Source organism: Trachemys scripta, chromosome 17, assembly GCF_013100865.1.
Source record: "Trachemys scripta elegans isolate TJP31775 chromosome 17, CAS_Tse_1.0, whole genome shotgun sequence".
Taxonomy (NCBI): Eukaryota; Metazoa; Chordata; order Testudines; family Emydidae; genus Trachemys; species Trachemys scripta.
In genome coordinates, this window is record NC_048314.1 from 6,931,941 (window position 1) to 6,958,753 (window position 26,813).

The window sequence follows — 26,813 nt, forward strand, 5'->3', positions numbered from 1 at the left end:
CCATCTCACTGCTATCCATGATCACGTAACAGCCCTGTGGCAACTACAGCACTTGCATAGGTGGCAAAGTGGTATTAGGAAAGTATTATATTTTCTCTTAATGCAATTTAACTGGTGGATATAAGATGGAGACCTACTACTATGCAACTAGCCAGCTCTCTGGAGATTGACAGCAAGTTGTCTGCAGACCCCTATTTGAGAACCTCTGCTCAAGACTGAGTTAATGTTTTCCTTTTCTTGTAAAACGCAACTGTTATAGACAAGGAGGGGATTGTAAAAAAGAACAAGGAGTGCAGGTAAAGTAAAGCAGCAGTGAAGAGGTCTCCTGGTTTTAGATAAAAGAGGGAAAAGGTATCACAGAGAAGTTCAAATGGCCATTTATAAACACTTTGAAGGCTTCCAGGTGCCATGAAAAAGAAGAATAATTTGAAATCCATGTTTAGAGCTTTGATCAGTGCTTTCATTAAAGACAGTGAGAAAAAAGGTCCTTTTTTCTGACCCTGGTGGCAGATATTGGCAGTGCTTGCCAGCTGTTTTCCAGAGAAACCATGTGAGGTGGAGGGTAGGACTTTAAAAAGAGTTGGTCGAAAAAACATTATGAACCTAAACCAAAATTTTTGAACTGGAAGCTGTAGGCTTCAAATAAAGAAAATGGAAGAAGAAAATGTCTCTGAACTTCCAACCAGTTGGAAAAAAGGCCTTTCACCCTTTGCTCGTTTTGTATTGTCCTGGTAGAAACCTTTAGAGATCATTGTGTGTTTGGGATAAAGAGCACAGAATAAAGAGACAGCCTGTTGAGCCTTGTCCATGATAAACAACTGACCTTAGAAGAACTCTTGCTCCAGGGGATTTTGAAAATGGGAATTCTGCTTCTGACTTTCTCAGGCGCTTTTGAAAATCCCACCCTTAGTGTTCTTTCCAGTATTATTTTTTATTCTTAATTATTTGTATTACCCATTTTCCAGGAGACTTCATCCTGGACCAAGACCCCACTGTGCTAAGTGCCGTACAAACACAGAACAAAAAAAGACGTCTCCTGCCCCAAGGAGTATATAACCCAAGTACAAGACAAAAGGCAAGAAGTGGAGACAGCTAGACTGATAAGGGAGGACAAGAAAACAATAGACAATATTAGTCAGCAGGCTAGGAAGTCATCTCAGCACACCAGCAGCCTAACCATTGTCAAGTTCTTTGTCGGCATTGCAGAAAAGGAGCATTTTAAGGAGGTTTTTGAAGGAGTGCATGAGTTTAGCCGCATGGATGGACAGGAAAAGTCATATCACAGCAACATTATGCAGAAAGAATCTGGAAGATTTAGTCATAGCCTAGATGTGAGAACCTCCAGAGAGGTTCAAGTTGAAGGTGATGCCCAGGTTATGGACCTGAGACACAGGCCAGATGGTGATATTACCCACAGTGATCAAGAAAGGAGATTTTGGGGAGGTCATGAGGGGCAGGATTAAGAGCTCTCTTTTAGCCACGTTGAGTTTGAGCTGACAGCTAGACCTCCATATGGAGATGTCAGAGAGACAGGTAGAGATTTTAGCTTGGATAGGAGACTAGTCAGGTATAGAGAAGTAGATTCGTGAGTTGTCAGCAGAGAGATGGTAACTTTTCATGGTCTGGTTTAAGGATTGACTAAATCCTATTGGCTTCCCTTGCTAGGTAAAGCAGGCCTTCTTGTTGAGGGTCAGGGGCCTTAAGCTGGGGGGTTGGCCATTCCCCAAAAGGGAGTTGTCATCGCTGGTTAAGGCAGGACTTATGGTGGCAGAGAGGTGGGTGGGATTTCCTGTGCCATCCTCCTTATCGCCTCCATTAATCTTTTGTGTGTGTGGCAGGGGAAATCTATTACTAGAGGCATCAGACACAAGGGTGGAGTCTGGAAATGTCCTTTAGCACCCCAGAGCTAGATATAGTGGCTAGACTCTGTCCAGACCCAGTCAGCTTGGAAGCACGTGGGGCCCAGCACTTGTGCCCACTTCTAACAGACCGGTGACCCTATAAAGGGTTATTGGGCCAGGCTGTAAAACCACCTTTCCTCATGGTAGTTGCAAAACCACACTCCCACGCCATCTCTCCTGCTGTCACTCATTGTCTTTACTTGGTTTTTGTTTCTCCCGCTCCTCTTCCAAAGTATCCCGTTTTTCCTTGTGCAGCACCCAATCCACAAAGTGTTTTCACAACGCCAGTGCAAGCATTTGCAATGTAGAAGCTTGTGCAGACATATACGGTATTATTAACCATATTTATTATGGCAGCGCCTAGGAACCAACCAAGAATGGGGCTTCAGCGTGCTCAGCCCTGAACAAACCCAGAAGAGCAGACAGTCCCTGCCCAGAAGAGCTCACAATCTACATTGACAGGACAGACACTGGGTGGGGGAAGCGCTAGAACACACAAGCAGAGTGAACAATGCAGTGGCAGCAAATGTCATTTTAGGGCCATGATTTTATTGCTGTTGGTTGGAGAGGGGGTATTTAGTTAGGAGGGGATCGGCTACATGGAAAGAAAGGGGAAGGGAGAGGGGACATTGCAGGAAAGGAGAATGAGGGGGCAGGGTTAGGGAAAAGGGTAAGAGGAATAAGTGTGATGGTGAAGTTAAGAGACTGAGGAAAGGGTTGTGGCCAAAAGACAAATCAGCAGAGGGCAGAGAAACAGGAGGAAGTTCTGTGAATGGCTGAAGGTCCCTGCTTTGGAAGCTCCTGCAGCTGCTCCTAGTGGCCGGTGGTTTTGGCTGGTTCCTCTCTGCAGTTTTTCCACCTGTGCTCACTGCAAAGGGATGCCTGGGAAAGCAGGAGGAACATGTGCTGCCATCTCATCATTGCTGAACAGGCCGAAATTTCATTTCTGAGAGTTTGAAGGAATATTTGACGCCTCTGCTGGCGTGCCAGTTTATACCATCTCCGGTGCTATTATGGGCTCCCAGCCAATACATCCCATTGAGGTTTGAGTCATGGCACTTACGGTACCACCAGCCTCCCTTGAAATGTGTAGCACAATTGGAGGAAGATAGATCATTATCACGGTCTTTTGTTGTAAAGAAATTGTTCCTGTGAGCTGCTAATGAATCACCTGTGATAAAACCAAAAAAGATCTTTTTACCCCAGTTGTTTCTTAGTTACTGGTTCTAGAGTCGGATAGTTCATTTCCCATGTCATGGGGTAAAACAAAGTCCTTGCAATACATTCCGGGTGCTGCAGTAACGACATTTTTCTGAGGAGAGAGAAGGGTGGGGCTGTTTTTAAAGCAGAGCTCAGAGGCCCACATTCAGCCCTACATCTACAGGGAATTGGATCAGTTTAGAACAGGGCACCACCAAATATTCTTTCCTGTCTCCAACTATGTCCAGTAACTTGCTCACAGGGGATGTTTGTTCCTAACCATGTTGGTGAGGAGACTGATTTCTGCCCAGAACGGTGAGGTTTTACATGCCTTATGATGTCTTGCCTAATAAACCTGGGAGCATTCGAATTATCCATATAAATGTCCCATCTTTTCCTGAATCCTACTGAATAGCTGGTCTTGATATACTGTAGCAATAAGTTCAATGGATTAATTAAATCTTGCATATGAAAATATTTCCTTTATATGTTTTAAATTTACTGCTGTTCACTTTAATTGGAGGTTGCCCTATGTTTGTATTAAGAGAAGGGTAACTGGGAGGAGCAGATTCACCCTCATTTGCCTCCTCTTCAGACAACACAATTCCAATCTTTTCATTCTCTCTTTCAGTGGCAGCGTCTCCAGGCTTCTAGGCTGAGCGTTAAGAGGGAGCCAGACACACAACTTCCATTACATTTCAATGGGATTTGGGCACCCTCACAGTCCTAGGACTTGTCTACATGAGGCAGAAGTCCAGAATAGCTATTGTAGAATAGCTCACGGTGCGAACACTTATTTTGCATGAAAAGTGCCTTTCTGTGGTTTAGCTTAATTCAGTGGATTAAACTGAATACACAATGGCGCTTTTAGTGAGTGAGAAGAGTGTCCACATGGGGAGTTAGCATGGTATAGCTATTGCACTTAAATTCACACCCTAATTTATTTTGCAATAGCTTCTGCCTGTGCACAAGCCCTTAGGCGCCTTTGAAAAATCCCAGTTTTAATCCTTTTTGTTGCTCACGTCTGAACCCTCTCAGTTTAGGGTGTACTGCTGAGTCATCTGGATCAGAACTGGACACACTATTCCACGTCAGGGCATACAACAACATTGCATTATAAATAATTCCTTCAGTATTTGCTCTCATTCCTTAGGCATCCCAACACTTGCCTGCTTTTTAAGCTTTGCTGCGTAATGAGTTTCACTGAGATGTCCACAGTGATGCTCAGATCTTTTTCCTGAGTGGCTGCAGCTGATTTAGAACCCAGCAATGTGTACAAGAAGCGAAAATCATTCCTTCTGACGTGTATTACTTGGCATGGGTCAGCAGAGAGTTTCATCTACATCAACCAACCTGGACTAGATCCTCTGAAGTTCCTCACACAACATTTTTTAAGATTATCAGATGCAGCTGTTGCCACCTTATTACTCAGATTGCCCTGTCATTAATAAACACATTAAACACCACCAGATCCTTGCAGCCTCAGGGTGTTAACAGTTAACCACGTTCAAAATTGACCAGTTATTCCTTATTTTAGCCAACTTCTGTTCCATACTAATACATTGCATCTCACTCTATCATTATTTAGTTTCCTTAATAGCCTTTTTTTGAGAGGTCTCAATATTTCACAGACTTTATCAAAGTCTAAATATATATTTTTATCCACTGTTTAGTTGACATGCTCAAATAATTTTAAGAACATAAGAATGGCCCTACTGGGTCAGACCAAAGGTCCATCTAGGCCAGTATCCTGTCTTCCGACAGTGGCCAATGCCAGGTGCCCCAGAGGGAATGAACAGAACAGGTAATCATCAAGTGATCCATCCCCTGTTGCTCATTCCCAGCTTCTAGCAAACAGAGGCTAGGGACACCATTCCTACCCGTCCTGGCTAATAGCTATTGATGGACCTATCCTCCATGAATTCATCTAGTTCTTTTTTGAACCCTGTTATGGTCTTGGCCTTCATAACATCCTCTGGCAAGGAGTTCCACAGGTGGACTGTACGTTGTGTGAAGAAATACTTCCTTTTATTTGTTTTAAACCTGCTGCCTATTAATTTCATTTGGTGACCCCTAGTTCTTGTGTTATGAGAAGCAGTAAACGACACTTCTGATAGGGAAGACACAGCTTTCCTTTACAGGAGCCATGTCAATTTGTCACTGTCATAACATGATTGTTTACAGCTTTTATACATGTCTTCAGGTATTATTTCCATTAATGTACCTGGCCTTGTTTACATGGGGGACATGCTTACACATCTCTAAACCCTGAAAACTAACCCTGAAAGACTTTTCAGTGGCTCAGGTTACCGCTGTGACTTCCATTCACTTACACGACTTGCACATACACAGGAAAATATCGGTGTTCCTCACCAGAATCATCTCCTAAAGTTCAAGTCCAAATGCCTTGGTATGCAGAATGTTTTTGTGTATCTGTGTGTGTGGCCAAACACCTCATTTCATTTCTCATCCCCTTCTTTACAGAGGGCTTCTACCAATGCTGGCTGCCAGCAACAACCTGACCTAACTAATGAGGAAGCATTGAGTCCTGCGAGGTACCTATGACCTGCTATCTAGCTGTTGGTGTGAGGTGGCAAGAGTAGTGTATGATTACTCTCAGCATATAGGAGAGTGGAAAGAGAGCTTCTCTAAATTAGGCCAGAAGTTTATTCAACCCCTATGCTGGCAGAATGGCTTAGACTGCCTCTATTTTAACACTAGAATGAATGCAACCTCTTTTCTTAATGAAGAAGCCCCTTTTATGGTTACATACCTATTTCCCTTCCACTTGCGGAATCATTTCAAACTATTTTCACTGCAGACTTGTTGGAGGAAACTTTTTACACTAGTCCTATGACACTAAAACATCATAGGAGTAATCTTAACAATCCCAAATCTGACTTCATATGCATGAAAGAATCACAGGAAGCCTATTCTTTAACTAAATGATGCTTGAGGCAGCATCTTCCCAGATTATGTCGGGGGTGGAGTTTTCAGATGCTGTAATTAAACATAAGCCTGTGATTTTCTAAGAGGCTAAACAAACTCAGATTTTGCCGATGGTGGGATTTCACATTTAGCCACAAGATCGTGTACATTTTAGCTCTATTTGCATGTGCTCCCTGTGGTATGATCACTGCAGAATGGGGCAACCACCTACCTGCAGTGCTGTTAATAAAGTCTCCTAGAATCAGCTTGTATTTCTCAGTCTCTCCTAAAATTTTGAATGACTTGTACTTGGCAAACACATGGTTATTTTCAAAATCTCGGAGGTCAATGCGCAGTTCGTTAGTTCCTGTTAAAGACATGAAGATTAGCAAATATTCAATACATCCCATTAGCATCTTGTATAATTTTGGGTTTATTTTGGGGTGAGCCTCATCTACACAGGCCAAGCCATCAATTTATGAACCATTGCTAACCCAGATACACCCCCCAATCTCACTTCCTCATTAGCAAAGTGCATCTACAGCTGATACTTCTGTTCCAGCTAATAGATCAGAATCGGGAGCATTCACCACTCCGTGGGCTGCCCAGAGTCAGTTCACTAATGAACCAGCAAAAGGCAACCTCAGCACCTGTCTTGCCCCCACTGGTTAGCTGAGAATCCCTGTCACTGGAATTAGTTCGCAATTCTGGATCTCAGAGTCAAATGGGAGACAAGAAGGAACCATTGGGAACATGGAGAAAGACAGACAGATAATTTAGCTAGATTTGAAGCTGACTTATTCTGCAGATGCTGGGTAGATAGCTGTGTCTGCAGTCATACAGATGGACTGGTTATTTTGCTGGCCCCATTGAAGTCAATAACATTTTTGCAACTGACTTCAATGGGACTTCATCCATTGTCTCTGTAAATGACATGACATAACACTGCGCAGGTCCAAGTTACCCAAGGAGGGAACGGGATTAGATTTAACATACGATCAGATGCTGGATATTCACTACTCAGTCACCTCTACCATCTCTAAATGTAACCAAGCTTACTTGTAGCCAGCACAGCTAGAGAGTGTTGCTAGTTTTGATAACTTTTCCTGGCAGGACTGTTCTATAGGGAATAACCAGTTTGGATTTGGGCAGCAGTTTCAGTGCTACTGGTGTGCTCCACCTTGTGCTAAACTTTCTTTCTTGGTTACAGCATTGTAGGGGGGAAATGTATCCATAATGTCTATACCAAGAGATGTTAATAGGTGAATATTGTCGTTCCCCAGCCAGAATTCTGTCAGCGAGCTTCCAAAACCCCTCTTGTACGAATCCCAGTCACGGAAAAAATCAACGGAGCCATCTGCCCGTCTCTGAAAGACCTGAGAGGAAATAAAAAACTCAGGTGGGAAACTGATAAAGTGAACCTGAAGTTTTATATCTCATAGCATCTCTGGAGAATTTCTGAGTGATGTGTGCTGTTAATAGGAATGATGCGCCTAAATGCCTCATGCCCCGAACTGAGAATTTACCCATAAATGTTAGCATCTTACATCAGTTGTTCTATAAAAAGGAAACAACTGAAAGGCTTTCAGCAAAATTAAAATCAACACCAACTACATTGATCATTTGCTTGCATTTAGTTTTGCCTGTGATCAACAGGTTCCATGAGCGGAACCCTGAGAGGGCAGTGCGGAGAGAAGGTGCTGCAAAAACAGAGCATCAGGTAGGCATACCAGATACCCACAAATATAGTGACTTGCAAGGGGACAGAGTGAACAATGGGGCATATGCATGTTGCTAACCTCTGCAATAGTGAATTCTGTCTTGCTTTCATTTCAGAATTAGCCATCAGATAGTAGTTGGATTACATTTTACTTTCACTCTGACACTATGTTCTATGGATACACTTGCTTTTATTTACCTATATAAAACAAACACTCTTGGAAAGAGTTGACTCCCATTTTGAGACATGAAGCTGTCTGACGAGCATCATTATCCTCAATTCTTACTTACAATCCAGCCTCCACCATCTGTGTCCATGTCACACAGCACACGCATGGCAGTGCAGCCTTTGGGATAGATGGTGTACCAGCCGCTCAGAATATTCCCTTTGGCTAACAGCTCCTTGCAGTTCCTCAGTCCTGGTCAGAGCAGGAATTTCAAAATAGAAATATACTGTAACAGAATGGCTTTCACTGAGCCAAGGGCATCTTATCTCCCGACATTATAACTGAGATTTGTACCATCAAATAAAAATGTTATCTCATCTCACCATTTATATCCGCACCATTGTCATCAGGCCTATTACATAAGCCCTGACTCCCATTTAAAAAGACTAAAATGTAACTGATCTTCTTGGACGTGAATTCCTCAGTATGGAACTGAAAACAGGATATAACGATTCATACTGTTATAGGTTGGCTTAAAGACCCATCAGCTGATGAGTGTAGCAGCTGCCCTTCATTTAGGTTAAACATAAGAAACAATAGCAGCTTAAACAGGGTTTCTCAGTGCATGGAGTGGGTCACCAAAATGTGCCAAAGGGTGATGCAGGAGGCCTGGGGAGGGGAGGCAGGAGTCTCCCTGGGGAGGGGAGGGTTGCAAAGACCTGCCCCGCACTCAGCCTGCAGTGGTGGCTCCTATCTCATCCTAATGGAGGGACACAACATCACACAAGTTTGGTCCAGTTACCTCCATGTCATGGTAATGGAGGGGCTGGCCGGGCCAAATTTGCTTGTGTGGCACTGCAACCCCATGTACCCGGTCACAACACCTGGAGTGGGGAGCCATGTCCAGCCAGCCCTGTGGCACAGGAATTGGGGAATGTCAATTATTTAGCTATTTACTGAGTCGCAAGAGGCCATCAAGGTTTACAAACAGGTTCAGAACCACTGTTCTAAACCACAGTGGCAGGCAAAAATTTGACCTATGTAGTCAGAGAGCTCTGCTGGGCATTGTCTTTGGGTAAGGGAGCCTGTGTGTGAGAGAGAGAGACACACACACACACCACAAATGGAATGACCCCAGGGACAAGGAGAAGCAGAAAGAAAGCTAGGCACACACAGCCTAAACAAGCTGGCTGAACATTTGGAGCTCTGAGGAAGAACACTCTCCCATGTTTTTTTATTCCTCCTGTGTTTGAAGAAGCAGGACTTTGTATGTTCTTTATAAATAAAGAGGATTGCAGACTGGCTAACCTAGTGAGGAGGGCTTTAAACTAGGTTCGACGGGGACAGGTGAGCAAAGCCCACAGGTAAGTGGGGAACATGGAGACCTGGGAGATGGGTCAGAAACGAGAGGGAGTGTGGGCTATATTGGCAGAGAGAAAGGAGGGTCAGGACAAAGCTGGGAGGAAAGATCAAACCAGTATCTTAGATGCCTATATACAAATGCGAGAAGTATGGGGAATAAGCAGGAAGAACTGGAAGTGCTAATAAATAAATACAACTATGACATTGTTGGCATCACTGAAACTTGGTGGGATAATACACATGATTGGAATGTTGGTGTGGAGGGGTACAGCTTCCTCAGGAAGGATAGACAGGGGAAAAAGGGAGAAGGTGTTGCCTTATATATTAAAAATGTACACACTTGGACTGAGGTGGAGATGGACATAGGAGACAGAAGTGTTGAGAGTCTCTGGGTTAGGCTGAAAGGGGTAAAAAACAAGGGAGATGTCATGCTAGGAGTCTACTACAGGCCACCTAACCAGGTGGAAGAGGCTTTTTTTAAGCAACTAACAAAATCATCCAAAGCCCAAGATTTGGTGGTGATGGGGGACTTCAACTATCCGGATATATGTTGGGAAAATAACACAGCGGGGCACAGACTATCCAACAAATTCTTGGACTGCATTGCAGACAACTTTTTATTTCAGAAGGTTGAAAAAACTACTAGGGGGGAAGCTGTTCTAGACTTGATTTTAACAAATAGGGAGGAACTCGTTGAGAATTTGAAAGTAGAAGGTAGCCTGGGTGAAAGTGATCATGAAATCATAGAGTTTGCAATTCTAAGGAAGGGTAGAAGGGAGAACAGCAAAATAGAGACAATGGATTTCAGGAAGGCAGATTTTGGTAAGCTCAGAGAGCTGATAGGTAAGGTCCCATGGGAATCAAGACTGAGGGGAAAAACAACTGAGGAGAGTTGGCAATTTTTTAAAGGGACACTATTAAGGGCCCAAAAGCAAGCTATTCCGCTGGTTAGGAAAGATAGAAAATGTGGCAAAAGACCACCTTGGCTTAACCACGAGATCTTGCATGATCTAAAAAATAAAAAGGAGTCATATAAAAAATGGAAACTAGGACAGATTACAAAGGATAAATATAGGCAAATAACACAGGAATGCAGGGGCAAGATTAGAAAGGCAAAGGCACAAAATGAGCTCAAACTAGCTATGGGAATAAAGGGAAACAAGAAGACTTTTTATCAATACATTAGAAGCAAGAGGAAGACCAAAGACAGAGTAGGCCCGCTGCTTAGTGAAGAGGGAGAAACAGTAACAGGAAACTTGGAAATGGCAGAGATGCTTAATGACTTCTTTGTTTCGGTCTTCACCGAGAAGTCTGAAGGAATGCCTAACATAGTGAATGCTAATGGGAAGGGGGTAGCAGATAAAATTTTTTATTTAGCAGATAAAATAAAAAAAGAACAAGTTAAAAATCACTTAGAAAAGTTAAATGCCTGCAAGTCACCAGGACCTGATGAAATGCATCCTAGAATACTCAAAGAGCTAATAGAGGAGGTGTCTGAGCCTCTAGCTATTATCTTTGGAAAATCATGGGAGACGGGAGAGATTCCAGAAGACTGAAAAAGGGCAAATATAGTGCCCATCTATAAAAAGGGAAATAAAAACAACCCAGGAAACTACAGACAAGTTAGTTTAACTTCTGTGCCAGGGAAGATAATGGAGCAAGTAATTAAGGAAATCATCTGCAAACACTTGGAAGGTGGTAAGGTGATAGGGAACAGCCAGCATGGATTTGTGAAGAACAAATCATGTCAAACCAATCTGATAGCTTTCTTTGATAGGATAACGAGCCTTGTGGATAAGGGTGAAGCTGTGGATGTGGTATACCTAGACTTTAGTAAGGCATTTGATACGGTCTCGCATGATATTCTTATCGATAAACTAGGCAAATACAATTTAGATGGGGCTACTATAAGGTGGGTGCATAACTGGCTGGATAACCGTACTCAGAGAGTTGTTATTAATGGTTCCCAATCCTGCTGGAAAGGTGTAACAAGTGGGGTACCGCAGGGGTCTGTTTTGGGACTGGCTCTGTTCAATATCTTCATCAATGACTTAGATATTGGCATAGAAAGTACGCTTATTAAGTTTGCAGATGATACCAAACTGGGAGGGATTGCAACTGCTTTGGAGGACAGGGTCATAATTCAAAATGATCTGGACAAATTGGAGAAATGGTCTGAGTTAAACAGGATGAAGTTTAACAGAGACAAATGCAAAGTGCTCCACTTAGGAAGGAACAATCAGTTTCACACATATAGAATGGGAAGAGACTGTCTAGGAAGGAGTACGGCAGAAAGGGATCTAGGGGTTATAGTGGACCACAAGCTAAATATGAGTCAACAGTGTGATGCTGTTGCAAAAAAAGCAAACATGATTCGAGGTCCCTTCCAGTCCTAGAATCTATGAAAAGGTACAAGACTCCATTGTCAACTTCTCCTCTTAACTGGAAATACCTGCAGTGCCCTGAACTTTGACTGGCTGCAGCTGCTCCAATTGAAAGGGGTAAAAATAAAATGGATTCCTACTATCTTTGGTAATTAACTCCCCTTCCAAAGGCAAGAAACTCTCTCGTTTTTGGCCAAATCCTATTTGCCTTACTCTTGTGAGAATTTCAAGAAGACTTTTCAGGTTAGTAGGGCAAACAGGAGTCATTAGCAGTAGCTGTATGTCACTACACCCTTTGAATGGGAACGAGATAACAGGCCAGTAATTAAAGCAAAAACTCACCTTCTTTACAAGCTGCATCTTCCAGATCCTTCAATGCTATGCAAGAAAAGGAACACAATGGAAATGGATTAAAAACTGGGAGCAACTGGTTTTTCCAAACAGATGTTCAGACCTAACATATAAAAGTTGAATCTAATTATCTGATTTATCTTATTCCATAAATGCAGCAAGTTGACTATTCAGCAGCCCACCTCTATCTGTTACGACTCATGTTAAAAGTAATTGGCCATTTTCACGGTTAACTTAAACAAAACACATTTAGCGTTCAACTTGATTCCCCTCTCTGTCATACATAAACCACAGGTGGGAGCACTGAACTGGGGTGAAAGGACAAAGTCAGCCAAAACCAACCAGAGGGGATGCTATGTTAGGGCATGTCTACACGGCAAATGAAGGCAGAGTTGTAGCATGGGTAGGCATGCCTGCCCTAGCTTTAATCTAGCTAGCACGGCTTACAATAGCAATGAAAATGTGGTGTGGGCTTCAGTGAAGGATAGCTGCTCCAGTAGAAGCACCCTGGGGACCCTGGGCACTGAGAGGAGGCTGAGCCTGCACCAGCATCCCCACGGCTATTACTACCCACACTAGCTATGTTAAATCTAGCATGGATATGCCTATCCCCACTGAAATTGCACTTTAATTTGCAGTATAGATGTACCCTTTTACTTGGTTTTAGTAAGCAGTGAGGACATTACAGAAGAACTGCTCATAGAAAACAGAACAGGAGAACTTGTGGCACCTTAGAGACTAACACATTTATTAGAGCATAAGCTTTCGTGGGCTACAGCCCACTTCATCGGATGCATAGAATGGAACATATAGTGAGGAGGTATATACACATACAGAGAACATGAAAAGGTGGGAGTTGCCCAACCAACTCTAAGAGGTTAATTAATTAAGATGAGCTATTGTCAGCTGGAGAAAAAAAACTTTTGTAGTGATAATCAAGATAGCCCATTTAAGACAGTTTGACAAGAAGGTGTGAGGATACTTAATTTTTTTCTCCTGCTGACAATAGCTCATCTTAATTAATTAGCCTCTTAGAGTTGGTTGGGCAACTCCCACCTTTTCATGTTCTCCTTTTCATGTGTTAAGCGGGGGGGGCATGTAAGATGCGCCCCTTCCCCCCCCCCCCCGCATACCTCCCTCCACTTCCACCCAGGCTGGGAGGTAAACTCTGCAGATGAACTTCTGGACTCTGGGGGCTGCACTGACCAAGGTCAGAAACTGTGGGTGGGGTGACTTTTGGGTTGCTGGACTTAAGACCCTGAGGGGAAAAGGACACTGCCAAACTTACTTGGGAGGGGGTCTTTTGCTCATGGTTGTTGTTATGAATCCTGTTTGTGGTGTTTCCCCAACATAATGCCGCATTGTTTCCCTCCTTTATTAAAAAGCTTTTGCTACACTCAGACTCTGTGCTTGCGAGAAGGGAAGTATTGCCTCTTAGAGGCACCTAGGGGGGTGGTATGTAATTGTCACGGGGTGGGGGCTCAAGCCGGTTTTGCATTGTGTTATTGAAACGGAACCTCTAGATACTGAACCCGGCCCTTGTTGCTGCCAACTCTGATGGGCAGAAGGGTTACACAAGAATTGCTAAAGAAGAGGCAATGAATTGTGCTGAAAGGATAGCTATCAATCTGGAGGGAGGGTACTAGTGGAGTTCCTCAAGGGTTGGTCTTTGGACCATTATAATTTTAATATTTTCATTAATGAGTGAAGATCTGATTGCTTTCTAGATATAGATCAGGGGGGTAAAAAGCCAGCAGGGGAAGAGCTATTGAAGTCAAAGGGCAATATTGGCACAAGCATAAACTGGTCAAGAATAAGTTTAGGCTAGAAATTAGAAGTGGGGTTCTAACCATCAGAGGAGTGACGTTCTGGAACAGCTTTCCAATAGGCGTAGTGGAGGACAAACAACCTAGCTAGTTTTAAGCTGGAGCGTGATATGTTTATAAACAGCAGTGTAGGATGGAGTTGTCACAGCAGGGGAGTGGACTCAACAAGACACAATTAAAGAATGTACCACCTTCTGGGTCATTAAGTTCCCCGTTTCAAAGAATTAACCAAACCTCATCAAGTTAAGTCCTCCTCTTTTCCTAACATGTGTCTGAATCTGCCATAACTCCCAATATTGGCAGAGTGGAATGTTTTAGAAATGGTACCAAACATCCTAAGTTAGAGGATATTATAAAAACCATGAATGTGGCCTGGTGACAGGTTCCAAAAGTCCTAAACTCCATTCCTATTTATAAAACAGTCTTAGGGCCCAACTCCATTGAGTGGTGACCTCAGGAGGAATTGCGAAGGAGCGCGGCATCTTACCAGAGGCACTTAGCACTCTGCGGAGTTGACTTTGGAGTGCCTTGTTTCCACTGTGTTCTTATCTTTGCAAAGCTCAGTGCCCAAGGTAAAAAACCATGGGGTAACTAATATACGTGAACTCTCTCACTAACAGCACAGAGAAATAAGGCACTGTGGTTTTGCTGTGAGATAGCGAGGTGAGGTGAACCATGGGTGAGGTGGGGTTAGAGCTAACCTTGTCCAGTTACCTCATGGTAAACACTACAAATGCCTTGTCTTCACTGAGGTTTTACACAAGATGGCTATTGCAGGACACAAACCTTTTTGCCAGTGAAGAAAAGCCAGAGTCCTTGGACTGTATGGTCCACAGTGTGGCACAGGGCAGTGTACAGGAAGTTGCAGCAGTACACTACTAGACCTACCATAAAACTCAAGCAGGACCCTACATGATAGAATGCCACATGCAGATTTGTTACTTAAAAGGCACCAAGCAAATGATTTGCAAAAATCAGAGATAATAAAAGTGGCGTCTGTGGAAACCCTGGACGAATCATAACTAAACCAAAGCACCCCATACAGTAAGATAAAGAGAGAACAAATCTCTTTGCCTCAGACCTTATTCTTGTTACACATCTACACTTCGGTGTGGCACAACAGTAACATCTCAATGCAAGGGGGGAAGAATGTGCTTCCACTTTGCACATCCAAATCTCAACTCACTCCTGCAGAGAGGCAAGGGGAAGGAAGGTTCAGCGACCCCTGTGAGCTACCACATCTCACCCCTCCAATGGGTAACATGAAGGTCCAGGGCCATGCACAGTGGGTAAGAAATGTTAAAGAGTAACATCTGATCAAAAACATTCAACCAGTTAAAAGCACCAATTAAGGAAGAGAACAGATCAGCTATATGAAGGATTAAATGCCATTAAGAGGGTCCAGGTTAAAAAAAAAAGTTGGTTGAAATGGCCACAGAAAGAACCCCTCTCATTTCTCCAGTGTTTGTAACCCCACCCCACACATGGGAATTCTGGTGGAGCAGGGACCAGGAATTTAATTTGAGTCTTTATATAATTTTTGAAGATGAGGCAACATTTGGATGGCCACAGGCAGAGCATGGCACAGTATGCAAAGAAATTACACTCAGTAAGTTTCCTGTGTCATTTCAAGCACTAGCACTAGAATATCAAACCTGACATGTTTTGAGGAGTACAGAGGTGCTCACCTATTTTTGCTGATGCTCCAGGTTCTCCTTTGATTCCTAAAATAAAAACACAAGGTCAAATCCTTGCATTACTTGGAGCCCACACCTGGATGGGCTTGGGGCTGCAATTACACTGTGGTGTAAGAACATGGAGAGTTTTAGCAGAGACACTTTAACCTCCTTGAGTGGTTCACAACTGAGGCTCTTGTGGATCACTCTGAAAAAACAACTTGATCTATCTGGTGGAAGCTGCTTTGCTTGTCAAATGAGTCATATTTGTTAGATAGATGTTAGTGTCTATGTTAGTGTGTGTTGTAAGTGGCCAATAAAAAGAGAGCACCACGTAGGATATTCGTTAACATATTGAGAGGCTTTGCTCCAAAGCAGGACGTTTGCTCAAACACACAAACGGGCAGAATAAGCGCCGAAGCACATAGGCAGATCTTCAGGGCTATTTCACTAGATTCATGTGCAGGTTTTTAAACACAATGGTCCTTGTTCACACTAACAGCAACATTTTTAACATCACGTTTGCTGACATGATAATACATGCTTTCCTAGAGTAGAAATTGACAGACAAGGTTTAAAGGCATCTTTTTAGTAGAGTTGCTAACTTTCTAATCCCACAAAACTGAACACCCTAGCCCTGCCCCTTCCCCAAGGCCCTGCCCCCCACTCACTACATTCTCCCTCCCTCGGTGGCTTGCTCTCCCCCATCCTCACTCACTTTCACTGGGCTGGGGCAGGGGGTTGGAATGCAGGAGGGGATGAGGGCTCTAACTGGGGCCAGAAATGAGGGGTTCAGGGTATGGGAGGTGACTGCGGGATGAGGCAGGGGGTTGGAGTGTGTGGTGGGGTGTGGGCTTCATCTGGGGATGCAGGCTCTGGGTGGGGCCGAGGATGAGGGGTTTGGGGTGTAGGAGGGGGCTCCAGGTTTCGGGGCAGCTCAGGGCTAGGGTGGGGGGCTGAGGCGCAGGGTTTGGGGGTGGGATTACCTCCAGCGGCTCCCGGTCAGCGGCGCAACGGAGGGGCTAAGGCAAGCTCCCTGCCTGTCCTGGCAATGCGGACTGCGTTGCACTCCGGAAGCAGCCAGCAGGTCCGACTCCTAGGCAGAGGCACAGCAGGTGGCTCTGCACACACTGCTCTCGCCCGCAGGCACCACCCCCAGTGCTGACTGGAGCCGCCAGGGTCCCTTTCCGACTGGGTGTTCCAGTCGAAAACCGGACACTTGGTCACCCTACTCCTTAGGTGGGTGAAAAAACACAAAAAACCCAACCTATGCAAAGTACTGATGTGCACCCATGAAAATTAGATTTAAAAAAATGTAAAAGGTTGGGTAGCCAGAAAACACAGATAATGAAACTATTCAAATATATCTTAGAAATACAGTAACACATGCACTGGTGTTGGAGCCAAAGGATGAGGTAACACACTACATGTTAGTGAAGTCCCAACTCCTGGAGTAACACACAGAGTCTGTAAGAGAAGGTGGGGTGAAGAAGGGGGGATGCAATGAAATTAACAAAGACAATGTGACTTCGAGGGACCGGCTGGAACTTTGACTGGACCGATGGCCTTAACATTGAGAAGAAGGGGCCAAACATTTCAACTTAGGTGCCTAAAGTTTGTCACCAAATCCTCATTTGGGCACCTCAGTAATTAAACTGATTTTCCCTGGGTGCCCAATACTGAGAGTTCAGACCAACTTGGTAGGTGCCTAACTTTAGGCATCCCGGTTTGAAAGTCTTGACCTAAATCATTATTTAGGAACCCGGGTATAAATTGCCCAGATCTGGAATTAGGCACAAACCACAACTGGACTGACCACTGCAGCGCTTCACTGTTAAGTACCCAGCCTCCCAGTGGAATCCCCAAACCCTGTGGTAATGTCTAGGCTCCTTATACAATGCATGGGGAGAGACGGGCACCTGACAATGGGATCTACTAAAGCCAGCATGCTGAGTGGGGAACAGCCTAAGCTAGCCAATAGCAGACACTGAGGGGATGGTGTGTCCCCTAAGCTCCACCCCTCTCAGGGACTTAGGTGCCTAAATCCAGGCTGGAAGGAGGTGCCTCTCTCTGCTTGTGATCCACAGTTAGAACCATCTCCTAGAGTCAGGGGCCTGAGACGTCTCTTGCAAGAACAGTGATGCTCACCTAACTCCACTTAAAAGGACTGAAGAGGGGTCACCTTCTAATCTTTAGCCCAGTGGTTAGGGCATGCACCAACTCCCCGCTCTGTTTGAGAAGAAAGGATTTGAACAAGGGTTTACCCACCTCTCACGCGAGTACCCTAAACATTGGACTATAGATTCACCCTCTCTCTGGCCCCATGAGGATTTAAGCCTTTAATACAAAGTTGAACAGTTTCAACCTTGAGAAAGCCCCACAACAGGCAATCCTGCAGTCCAGTGGCCAGTGCACTTTCCTGAAGGGCGTGAACCCCAAGTTCAAACATCTTTGCCACAACCAGCATATGGAGGAATTGAACTGGAGTTTCCCACATCCCAGGTGGGCATCTTAACCATTGGGCTAAAGGTTATGTGGGGGACCACCTCCTTCCTCTCCTCCATCACCCCTTATGCTCGACCAGAAGCACTATTCCATACTTGGCAGTTTAAGCTTTTTGCCAACTTGACAATATTGTTAGAAATATCCATCTAAGGCATGTTCATGTCTAACCTTTTTTTATTTTATGATTTCCTCTGGTTTTCTGAAGGGAGGACAGCCTTGTTTTCATCCACGCGACCAGCACAGCTCAGCTGACGCGTTTCTCAAGCCCTCCTTGCTCCCAGAGGAATTGTACTGGCCTCTAAGGCCATGTCTATACTAGGGATTTATATAGACTGGGATTTCCAGGTGTGATGTTAGCACATCCTGACATGTTTTAAAAGTCTAGTGTAGGTGAGGCTCACTGCCTTTAACATGTGTTAAACTGGTCATGTTAAAACCTAGGGGGGAGCCTTGATGAGCTAACAGGTGTTAAAGCTACAGTCCTTGTCTACACTAGGATTTTAATACACGTTAACATGTATTAAAAACACAGACTTTTTCCTAGTGAGGAAAAGACCCTGGTGGCTGAAGAGCCCCAGTCTGGCCCTGGGTATCAGTGAAGGGTTCAGTACAGGGCCTCAGGAGATGCTGTTCTCTTTTGAAGAGCGGGGAATCCTTCACAATGGCCTTCCCTCTATTGAAGATGGCTGGACATCCCCTCTTCCTATATTTAGAAATTCAGCCATGATTGGCTTACAGTCTCCTCTTGCTGTGTATTATTTAAGTGATCAAAACTAACAACTCTTCATTTGCAACTTTATGTCCCTTGGTCCCATCATTCCAGGATTCTCCCCAGGAGTTGCTTCTCCTGAAATCACAGGTGATTCCGAGTTACTGACACAATCTCTGAAACAGAGAACCTAGGCCCGATCATGCAGCCTTAAATCACGGGCAGTTGCTTTCAAGGGAGGATCTGGCCCTTGAGGGGTGCTGAGCACCTATTAGTTGCCCTCCAGCGAGAACTATCTGAGGTCTCTCACCTTTTGATCCAGGGAAGCCGACAACACCTTTCTCTCCTGGGGGAAGAAGAAAAAAACGTTTGAAAGATTTAGCAGCGACACAGTATTTGGTGCTTAGATACTATGAGCTCAACTGTCCCTTGCAGGCCCTGCCCTGCACTGGGGGAACTACAGAGTTGCTGGGCCCAGTGGGAATTCCAGGATGCATAGCACCTCAGGGGGCACATCATCACCCAGAGATCCTGGAGAGAGCCGATGCTGTGCCACCCTTGAAGAAGATGCAGAAATGCCCCTCAGTGGCTGCTCAATTCTAATGGTTGTTGTGGGTGAGAAGACAGGTCAGTGCCCTGACCCACAAGCTTGTCAGAAGTTAGCACCCATAACGGCACCAGCATGGCATATTCCTTGCACTCCCCATAAGAGGGCACCAGGGTAGAGAGATTATTTTTGCCTTCCAGCTCTGTTGCCTATCTGCCTAGGGACTGAGCACAATCATGACCTATGGTGATAGGGACGTTAGAGGTACAAGACAAGATAAATTGAGAGGTGATACATGAAGTGGTGTAAACTACCCTGAGTCAGAGGGTATAAGTAGGTGTAAGGGAGACAAACTCTGGCCATGCCTACACCACAGGTTTTTTTTCTGGTTTCTAGCATTAGTGCATCCCCACATGAGCAACTTTTCATTAAAAAACACCTGAGACTTGTCTACACTAGAACTTACACTGGTGGTGCTGCTCTGGTGGAGCTTTACAGGTCCACATTTTCTAAGAGAAAGTTACTTCTGGGGAAATTCTGCACTACTGCGTGTATTCATAATTAATGAGCCATGCATATTTTTAATTTTTCGCACAGAAAAAAGCTTCTGCTGAAATGTTGCTGCAGTTCCACCTTTTGCCCAGCAGAGGGCGCTGTGGCTCAAGAATAGCAGCAGCTCCCAGCAGAAAATAATGTCTGCATTTCTGCCTTTTGCCCACCAGAGGGCGATGTGGCGATAGAGCACAGCAGCAACTCCCAGCCAGCTAATGAAGAGAAAGAGCCTGCCTTCCTCGCAGCACCTGTCAGGCCAGGTCAGGAGACAGGGGTTATGGAGAGACAGACAGCTTGGGGTGCTGGGGGGTCAGACGGGGCTCATAAGGGCTAGTGGGGGAGGACACAGGGGGGAGGGAGGTGCAGGGCCATATGGTGATGGGGGCAGGGATGCAGAGCTACATAGGTACAGGGGAGTGCCTGGGTGGGGCACAGAGATATGTGGGGACAGAAGGTGGGGGTACAGGGACACATGGGGCAAGGGGTGGCTGACTGGGGGCACAGAGACACAGGGTGGCTGAGTGGGGAAACAGACACATAGGGACAGGGACACGGAGTACAGGGACACATAGGGACGGGGAAATGGGTGTGAGAGTGGAGATGGAGGGACACGTGGACAAGGGATGGAGGGACACATGGGGGTGCAGGAACAAATGGGGACAGGGGGCACATGTGCCTGACTGATTGGGAGAGGCTAGGGGTCAGCCAGGGTCTGCATGGGGGAAGCACCCTAACAATCCATAACCACCCCCCCCCCAAAAAAAACCTGTTCCATACTTTTCCCACCCATACCCAACAACTCTCCAAGTTCACACCCAGGCTCCTTCCCAGCAATCTACTTCCCTCTGCTCCTCTGTTACCCCTGACTCCCCCACGCTTTTGAGGGGTGCGGAAAATACGGTTCTATATTGTAGTTTAAATGAATAATGATTACTCGGCGTTCTGTATTGATATGCCTAATAAGGAATCTATTTGTCAAAAAACATTTCCTGAATCTTTTTTGTTGTCTGTATTGTTACAGACGTACTTGCTGACAGGTATTTGAAATAAGTGAGCAAAAATCATTGAAATATTGTGTTATTTTGATATATAAAATATGCAGAATTTTAAAATATTGTGCCCAGAATTTTTAATTTTCTGTTGCAGAATTCCCACAGGAGTAGTAAGTGCACCTTCAGGAAGAGTGTGTGAATGAGAGTAATATAGTGAAACAGACCGGCCAACGTAGCTGGAAGAAGGTATACATTATGATGATAAGATAAAGACAGACTACCTGAGATGCACTTAGACTCACCTCTGAATCAGGCCCATACTCTTTGCTGTGGTGGCACGTGCACAGAACTGAGGTTCCCTAGTGACCAATATTTTTGGCCACATTTTCTTCTTTCCCCTTTCTACAGTATAACCCTATTGAGTTCAGTGAGGTTTTAAACCTGTGTAACAGCGGGTACATCCACATTACAAATGAAGGTGTGATTGCAGACCAGGTAGGTGGACCTGGACTAGCTTTCATCTAGCTAGTGGGGGTGCTCTAACTCCAACAGCAGTGGAGACATGGCAGCATGGCCCCTGGCACAGCCAGCCAGTAACCCAAATATGTACCCAGAGTTCCCAGTGGGTTTGTACTGGGGCCACTAGTCCATAAGCACCGACTCCGGGGCTGGAGCCCCCACAGAGAGAAATTTGCAGGTGCTGCACAGCAGCACCCACTGGCAGCCAAGCTTCCCCCGTTCCCCAGCCAGGGCCGATCCTTGGGGGGTGCGGTGCCTGGTACAAATCAGCGTGTATGGGCCCCCCATGGGGCAGGGGGCGCACTGGGTCTCCCCTGGGGGTGCTGGTGGGAGTGAGGGGGCTCCAGCTGCTCCGTGGAGCGTGGGCCGAGGAGGCTTACCTGGAGTAATTCGCACCCACTGGTGGTCGGGTGTGCCTGTCCACTGGGTGCTGGTTCTGCGTCCTGCCCAGCCCGGGACCCCCCACACTCCCCGGCCTCCCCATTCAAATAATGGCAGGGCCAGGGACCTGCATGTGCAGCACCCTCCTGCCAGCGCTCCCCTGGCCAGGCAGGGGCCCAAGAGCCCAGGGAGGAGGCGGGGGCCACGCCATCTGTGTGCAGGTGCCACAGGGGAGCCCAGCTGTCTGCGCAGCAGCGAGAAACCCCTGACCTGGTCCTGCCGAGCCCCCCTCCCCAGCTATGCCAAATGGTATGAGCCGCTGGGGGAAGTCGGGGCCAGACACACCACACTCCCTCCTGCTATGCTCACTGTTCAAGGCAGACAGCTGCTGTCCTCACCCCATCTGACACCGTGATGTCAAAGCGCGGGGCCCCGCAAAGCACGGGGCCTGGAGCAGTCACCCCGATTCGCCCACCTTCATCTGCAGTGTAGACCTACCTGAAAGGAGGATTTTCTCCTTGGTCAATACCCATTCTGGCACATACACCAAGCAGAGGAGATGCAAATCATTTAAAGATCTTTCCTTGTGATTTAAATCATGCAGTGATTGGACATAAATAACAACTCTGTTCATTCCGTTACCTTTCTCCCCAGCTGGTCCTGTCTTTCCAGGGATCCCCATAGCACCTCTGTCCCCTACAAAACATAAAAGGCTGTGAATTAACATTTTAAAGATGCTCGTGGGGATGTATTTTAAGGGTAAAGTTAGGAGGGAAGGGGGCTGGGAAGTCAATTCCTCCTTTCCCCCTGCAATTCAAATGCGGAAATGAGGGTTAAATCAGAAAACACACAAGTTTTAAGGGTTCAGCTAATGTGGCTGATCACTATCTTCAGACAGATGGGAGGACTAGCACACGGTTGGGAGGGATAGCTCAGTGGTCTGAGCATTGACCTGCTAAATCCAGGGTTGTGAGTTCAATCCTTAAGGGCAGCCACTTAGGGGTCTGGGGCAAAATCAGTACTTGGTCCTGCTAGTGAAGGCAGGAGACTGGACTTAATGCCCTTTCAAGGTCCCTTCCAGTTCTAGGAGATCGGATATCTCCATTAATTTATTTATCCTGGATTCCATACTAAGGCAAAATTCTCATTGAGCTTCAACTGCTGTTTGTCTCCACAAGACATACAGGATCAAGCCAGCGGCTTGGTGAGGATATCATGCAACCAGCCAACCAGAAAGCCACTGGCTCAGGTTTTGTCCTAGCTATCAGCTGGCTTGCAAATCGATGGCCTTCAGCAGACCCAAGAGTGTGTGTGCGCGTGTGCATATGTGTAAGTAAAAGTAGGGCAGATCCTGAACAATCAAACATGAGGGAAAATACAGAGAAGATGCAGCTGATGCTATTATTACCCCAATCAAGTTGGGAGGCTTTGTCAGTCCAAACCCTGGTGATGACTGGAGCAGAGAGGGGCTCCCTAGCCACACTGCCTTGCCATGGTGAATGCCCTTAATGCACCGAGTTACCATGGTGCATCATGGGAGACATAGTCCGACAAGGGAGCCTAGCCGCCAGAGAATGGGAGCATGAGGCAACTGTACTGCAACTCCCACAAGGCAACATGGTGGCATTTTCAGATGAAAATATTTTGGGTTTCGATTTTTTGCAACTCAAAACTGTCCATGACAAAAGCCCATTTTCTGACCAGCTCTCGTGCGGCTCCATTTACTGCAATGCCCATTTATACCAGCTAAGGATCAGAGCCCATGTTCTGGTGTCTGACTCTGTGTTAGCCCTGCTGCAAACACACTAAACTCTTGTGTCCTTGGACAAATCAACTTATTATACAGAACACCACAAGAAACCCAAACGTTGGTGTTTGCTTAGAAAACAACAAGATTTTTGTCCTGACTCTCCCAATTGTTTTATGCAAACTGAATAACAAATAAATCCCCTAAATCAAATGGCATATTTAGTGTACAATGGAAATAATGTAAACTGTCCAACATACCAGCTGTTAATGCATCATATTATAACTCTGCTGTTTCTCATCTCAGTGATGCTAATGGATAAATTCTATGAACATGATATCTAGGGTTGCCAACCCTACAGGAATGTCCTGGAGTTTCCAGAAATTAAAGATTATGTCATGTGATGAAATGTCCAGGAATATGTCCAATGAAAATTGGCAGCCCTGTGAACATCCCAAACAATACATCAGCCAAACACTTTTTTGGCTGGTATTGAAAGGATTTGTTTGAATAATCAACTACATTTCCATTTTAAATCATCTCTGTATATAAACATATAGTCTATTAATATCTGTAACCTGGTAAATACACGACTGATGTTTCCCTACACACCTCCATGCAAGTGTCTGATGTTCCATCCAGACAGAGAAAAGGAAAAGGATATTATTTCATTCAGAGCAGGGATATAATGAAGCTCAAGTCCCTTACCACAGGCTAAAAGATCTGCATTGGGACAGAGAGGTTTTAGACATCACCAGACATATCAGATTCTCACTTAGCCCCTGGGAACATACCTTTCATTCCTACAGCTCCGGGTTCTCCCTTGGGACCTGTGGCTCCAGCCATCCCAGGGCATCCTTGGAGAACAGCGAGTTTGTCGGAACCATTGAGACCCACAATCTTGACCTCTGAGAAAAGAGATGAAACAATAAGTAACATGTGACAGAGTCTCAGGATGTGGAATATTCTGCAGATTCCAGTGGGCGGGGGGGGGGACTTCAGCAAATGGGAACCTACAGATCTCATCTGTTGGCTGGGAGTACAAGGACAGTTAACCAATAGTTTAAGCAAATAAAATTTGAAGTTGTCATTTAGTTGAGAATAAAAGAACCTGCATTTTTTAAAGTTACACTTTTTGGTTTTAAGTTTGAGACGAGGCAGCTAGGAAGGTGCTGGATGTTTTAGGACAATATTGTAGTTATGTTGCCTTCTGCAAATATTTGGTGTTTATATTAGTGACGTCCAATTAGAGGCCTGCACATACCTGTGCCTTATAAACAAGCATTCATTAATGCTGGTTTCTTGTTTTTGAATAGGAAGCCATGAGAGATCCAAAATCTCATTGGTTCTGCAATGCCTGAGGTACCATCTGGTAAGTCAAAGATGAAGTTTCTTTCCATACTAATTAGGAAAATATGAACCTTGAACAAAATTTAGAAATGTAGATGTGAAAGTGTCAGTGTGAATTTTAATCAACATTGCAGAGTCTCACTCTCAACTCTACATTCATGCCAGCACTCTGAACAGCACCACAGCATTTAGGCACCGAATGAATGTCATTTTGTGACAGTCCCAGAGAATGGATATCCGGTAATACACACACAGCACCAATATGCTAAATGTATTATAGTACTAAGTAGACAAAAAATTCTTGTAAAAAAAGAGAAGTCCCAGCTCTAAAATATTATAGTGTCAGGATTGTCGTTTGGTAACTGGCAGTCCCATAGTCCATGGATCTGTACCAGAGAAGAGCTCAACATCAGGTAGGACAGGATAGAAGCTATACGTCTACAACTCACTGTTAGTAATAACCAAATAATTTTAAGGAAGGCAGCGACCAATTCACCACAGATGAATCTGATCAGTTCCACTAGTTCTGCAGAGTCTGGCTTGGTAATGAGGCTGTTAAGAAAAGCTGTTACTGGGTTTGTTTCCTACTCACTTGGACAGCTGTCCTCACCCATGCAAACCGCTGCAGCTATGCAGAGTAAAGCAGTGAGGGTTTGCTGTGCAGTTCTTCCCATGGCTGGTGCTGGGCTCTGCAACTGCAAGCTCCACTTAGCCTCTTCTCTAATTAGCATCTGATCCATTGGTGCCTTTTATAGGCTAAACAAAAACAAACTCCACCTCTTAAATTCTCAACTCCTCCCACCCATCCTCCACTTCACTGCTGTTTCAGCTGAGATTGTTCTATGGTGTCTCTATTTTAGCTCATCTAAGGGCCTGGTGTTATATTTTTACAGTCACTCTCTTGTTCGTTAGCCCTGGGTTTCCTTCTGTAGCTCATTTCAATGATTTTTCTTTCAAGCAGAGACTCTCATGGTGGAGGAGTATTGGTGGGGTCAGTATCCCTGAGCATGATGCAAAATGCCTAAATCCAAAAGAGTGGGATTTAAAAACCTCCCAAGAAGCTCAAGAAATCAAAATTTTATGGAAAACTTATGAAGGTAAAACTATTCTTAACCTCTGGATACATTATCATCTTCCATCAGGGCATCAGAGTTCAGAGGGAAGTTGCTGCAGATAGACCCTTTTGGACCAAATTTCCTCTTTCATTAGACGCTGTTAGCCAGAGGACACTAAACTAGAAACACAAAGCAAACAAACCCCAAATGAAAATATAAAGTGATTTGGTTTTAATTAAGTGTAGAGATGGGCTCCAAAACTCAGCCACAGACCTGAATGACCAGGTATTTAGCAAGTCTTCAAAAACGGATGCCAGATCTTCACAGGAAACTATATTTTTAATGTTCTCTAATCTGACGTTAGATATTTAAATACACCAATGAATATATAAATTTTGAAACAAGATTCCTGACAAAATAGGTTTGTCAGTATAACAGTATCACAGAGAGAGGGCTGAAGGGTGGTCTTGTGGCTAAGGCAAAGAATTGACAATTAATGATATAATCAGAGCCCTCATCACCTGAATGCATGCAATTCCCACTGACTTCAGTGATAGTTCAGTCCTCACAACTGACAGGTTAATAATCTCCAGTGGAAGTCAGCAGAATCACAGTAGGGATGAATCGGGTCATAGGTGTTTTGGTTAAAATTGGTTGTCTGGAATCAATCAGCTACATGTCCATTTGTAATGCAGAGAGGACAGCGGTGAACTTGATGGGAATAGGCTGTTACAGAAAGTCTATTCATCACTTGCAGCCCTTGAGGTGCCATGGAACCATAAATTGTCAAGTATGTGTCCAGCAAAACTTTTGGGAGATATTTTATGAATAAGGAGAATTGCAGCAAGACCATCTGAGAGCACAATAAATACAACATGGATGTGAGGCTTGACAGTAATAGAATGACAGTCAATACAAATTAGAAGGACACTCATTCTAACC

The 26,813-nt window shown here is 44.8% G+C and overlaps 1 protein-coding gene across 1 annotated transcript; it reads right to left on the bottom strand.

Moving 5' to 3' along the window:
* Positions 1-628: 628 nt before the first annotated feature.
* LOC117867220 (ficolin-1-like) lies at positions 629-26,199 on the bottom strand. Its single transcript, XM_034752066.1, has 11 exons — positions 25,931-26,199; positions 25,409-25,837; positions 24,261-24,374; positions 22,362-22,415; positions 19,039-19,074; positions 15,527-15,562; positions 12,004-12,039; positions 8,040-8,167; positions 7,276-7,405; positions 6,262-6,396; positions 629-3,072 (listed from the first exon to the last, which is right to left on the bottom strand). The coding sequence occupies exons 2-11, from the start codon at positions 25,554-25,556 to the stop codon at positions 2,819-2,821; spliced, it is 1,071 nt and encodes a 356-aa protein (XP_034607957.1). The 5' UTR covers positions 25,557-25,837; positions 25,931-26,199; the 3' UTR covers positions 629-2,818.
* Between the last annotated feature and the right edge of the window lie 614 nt (positions 26,200-26,813).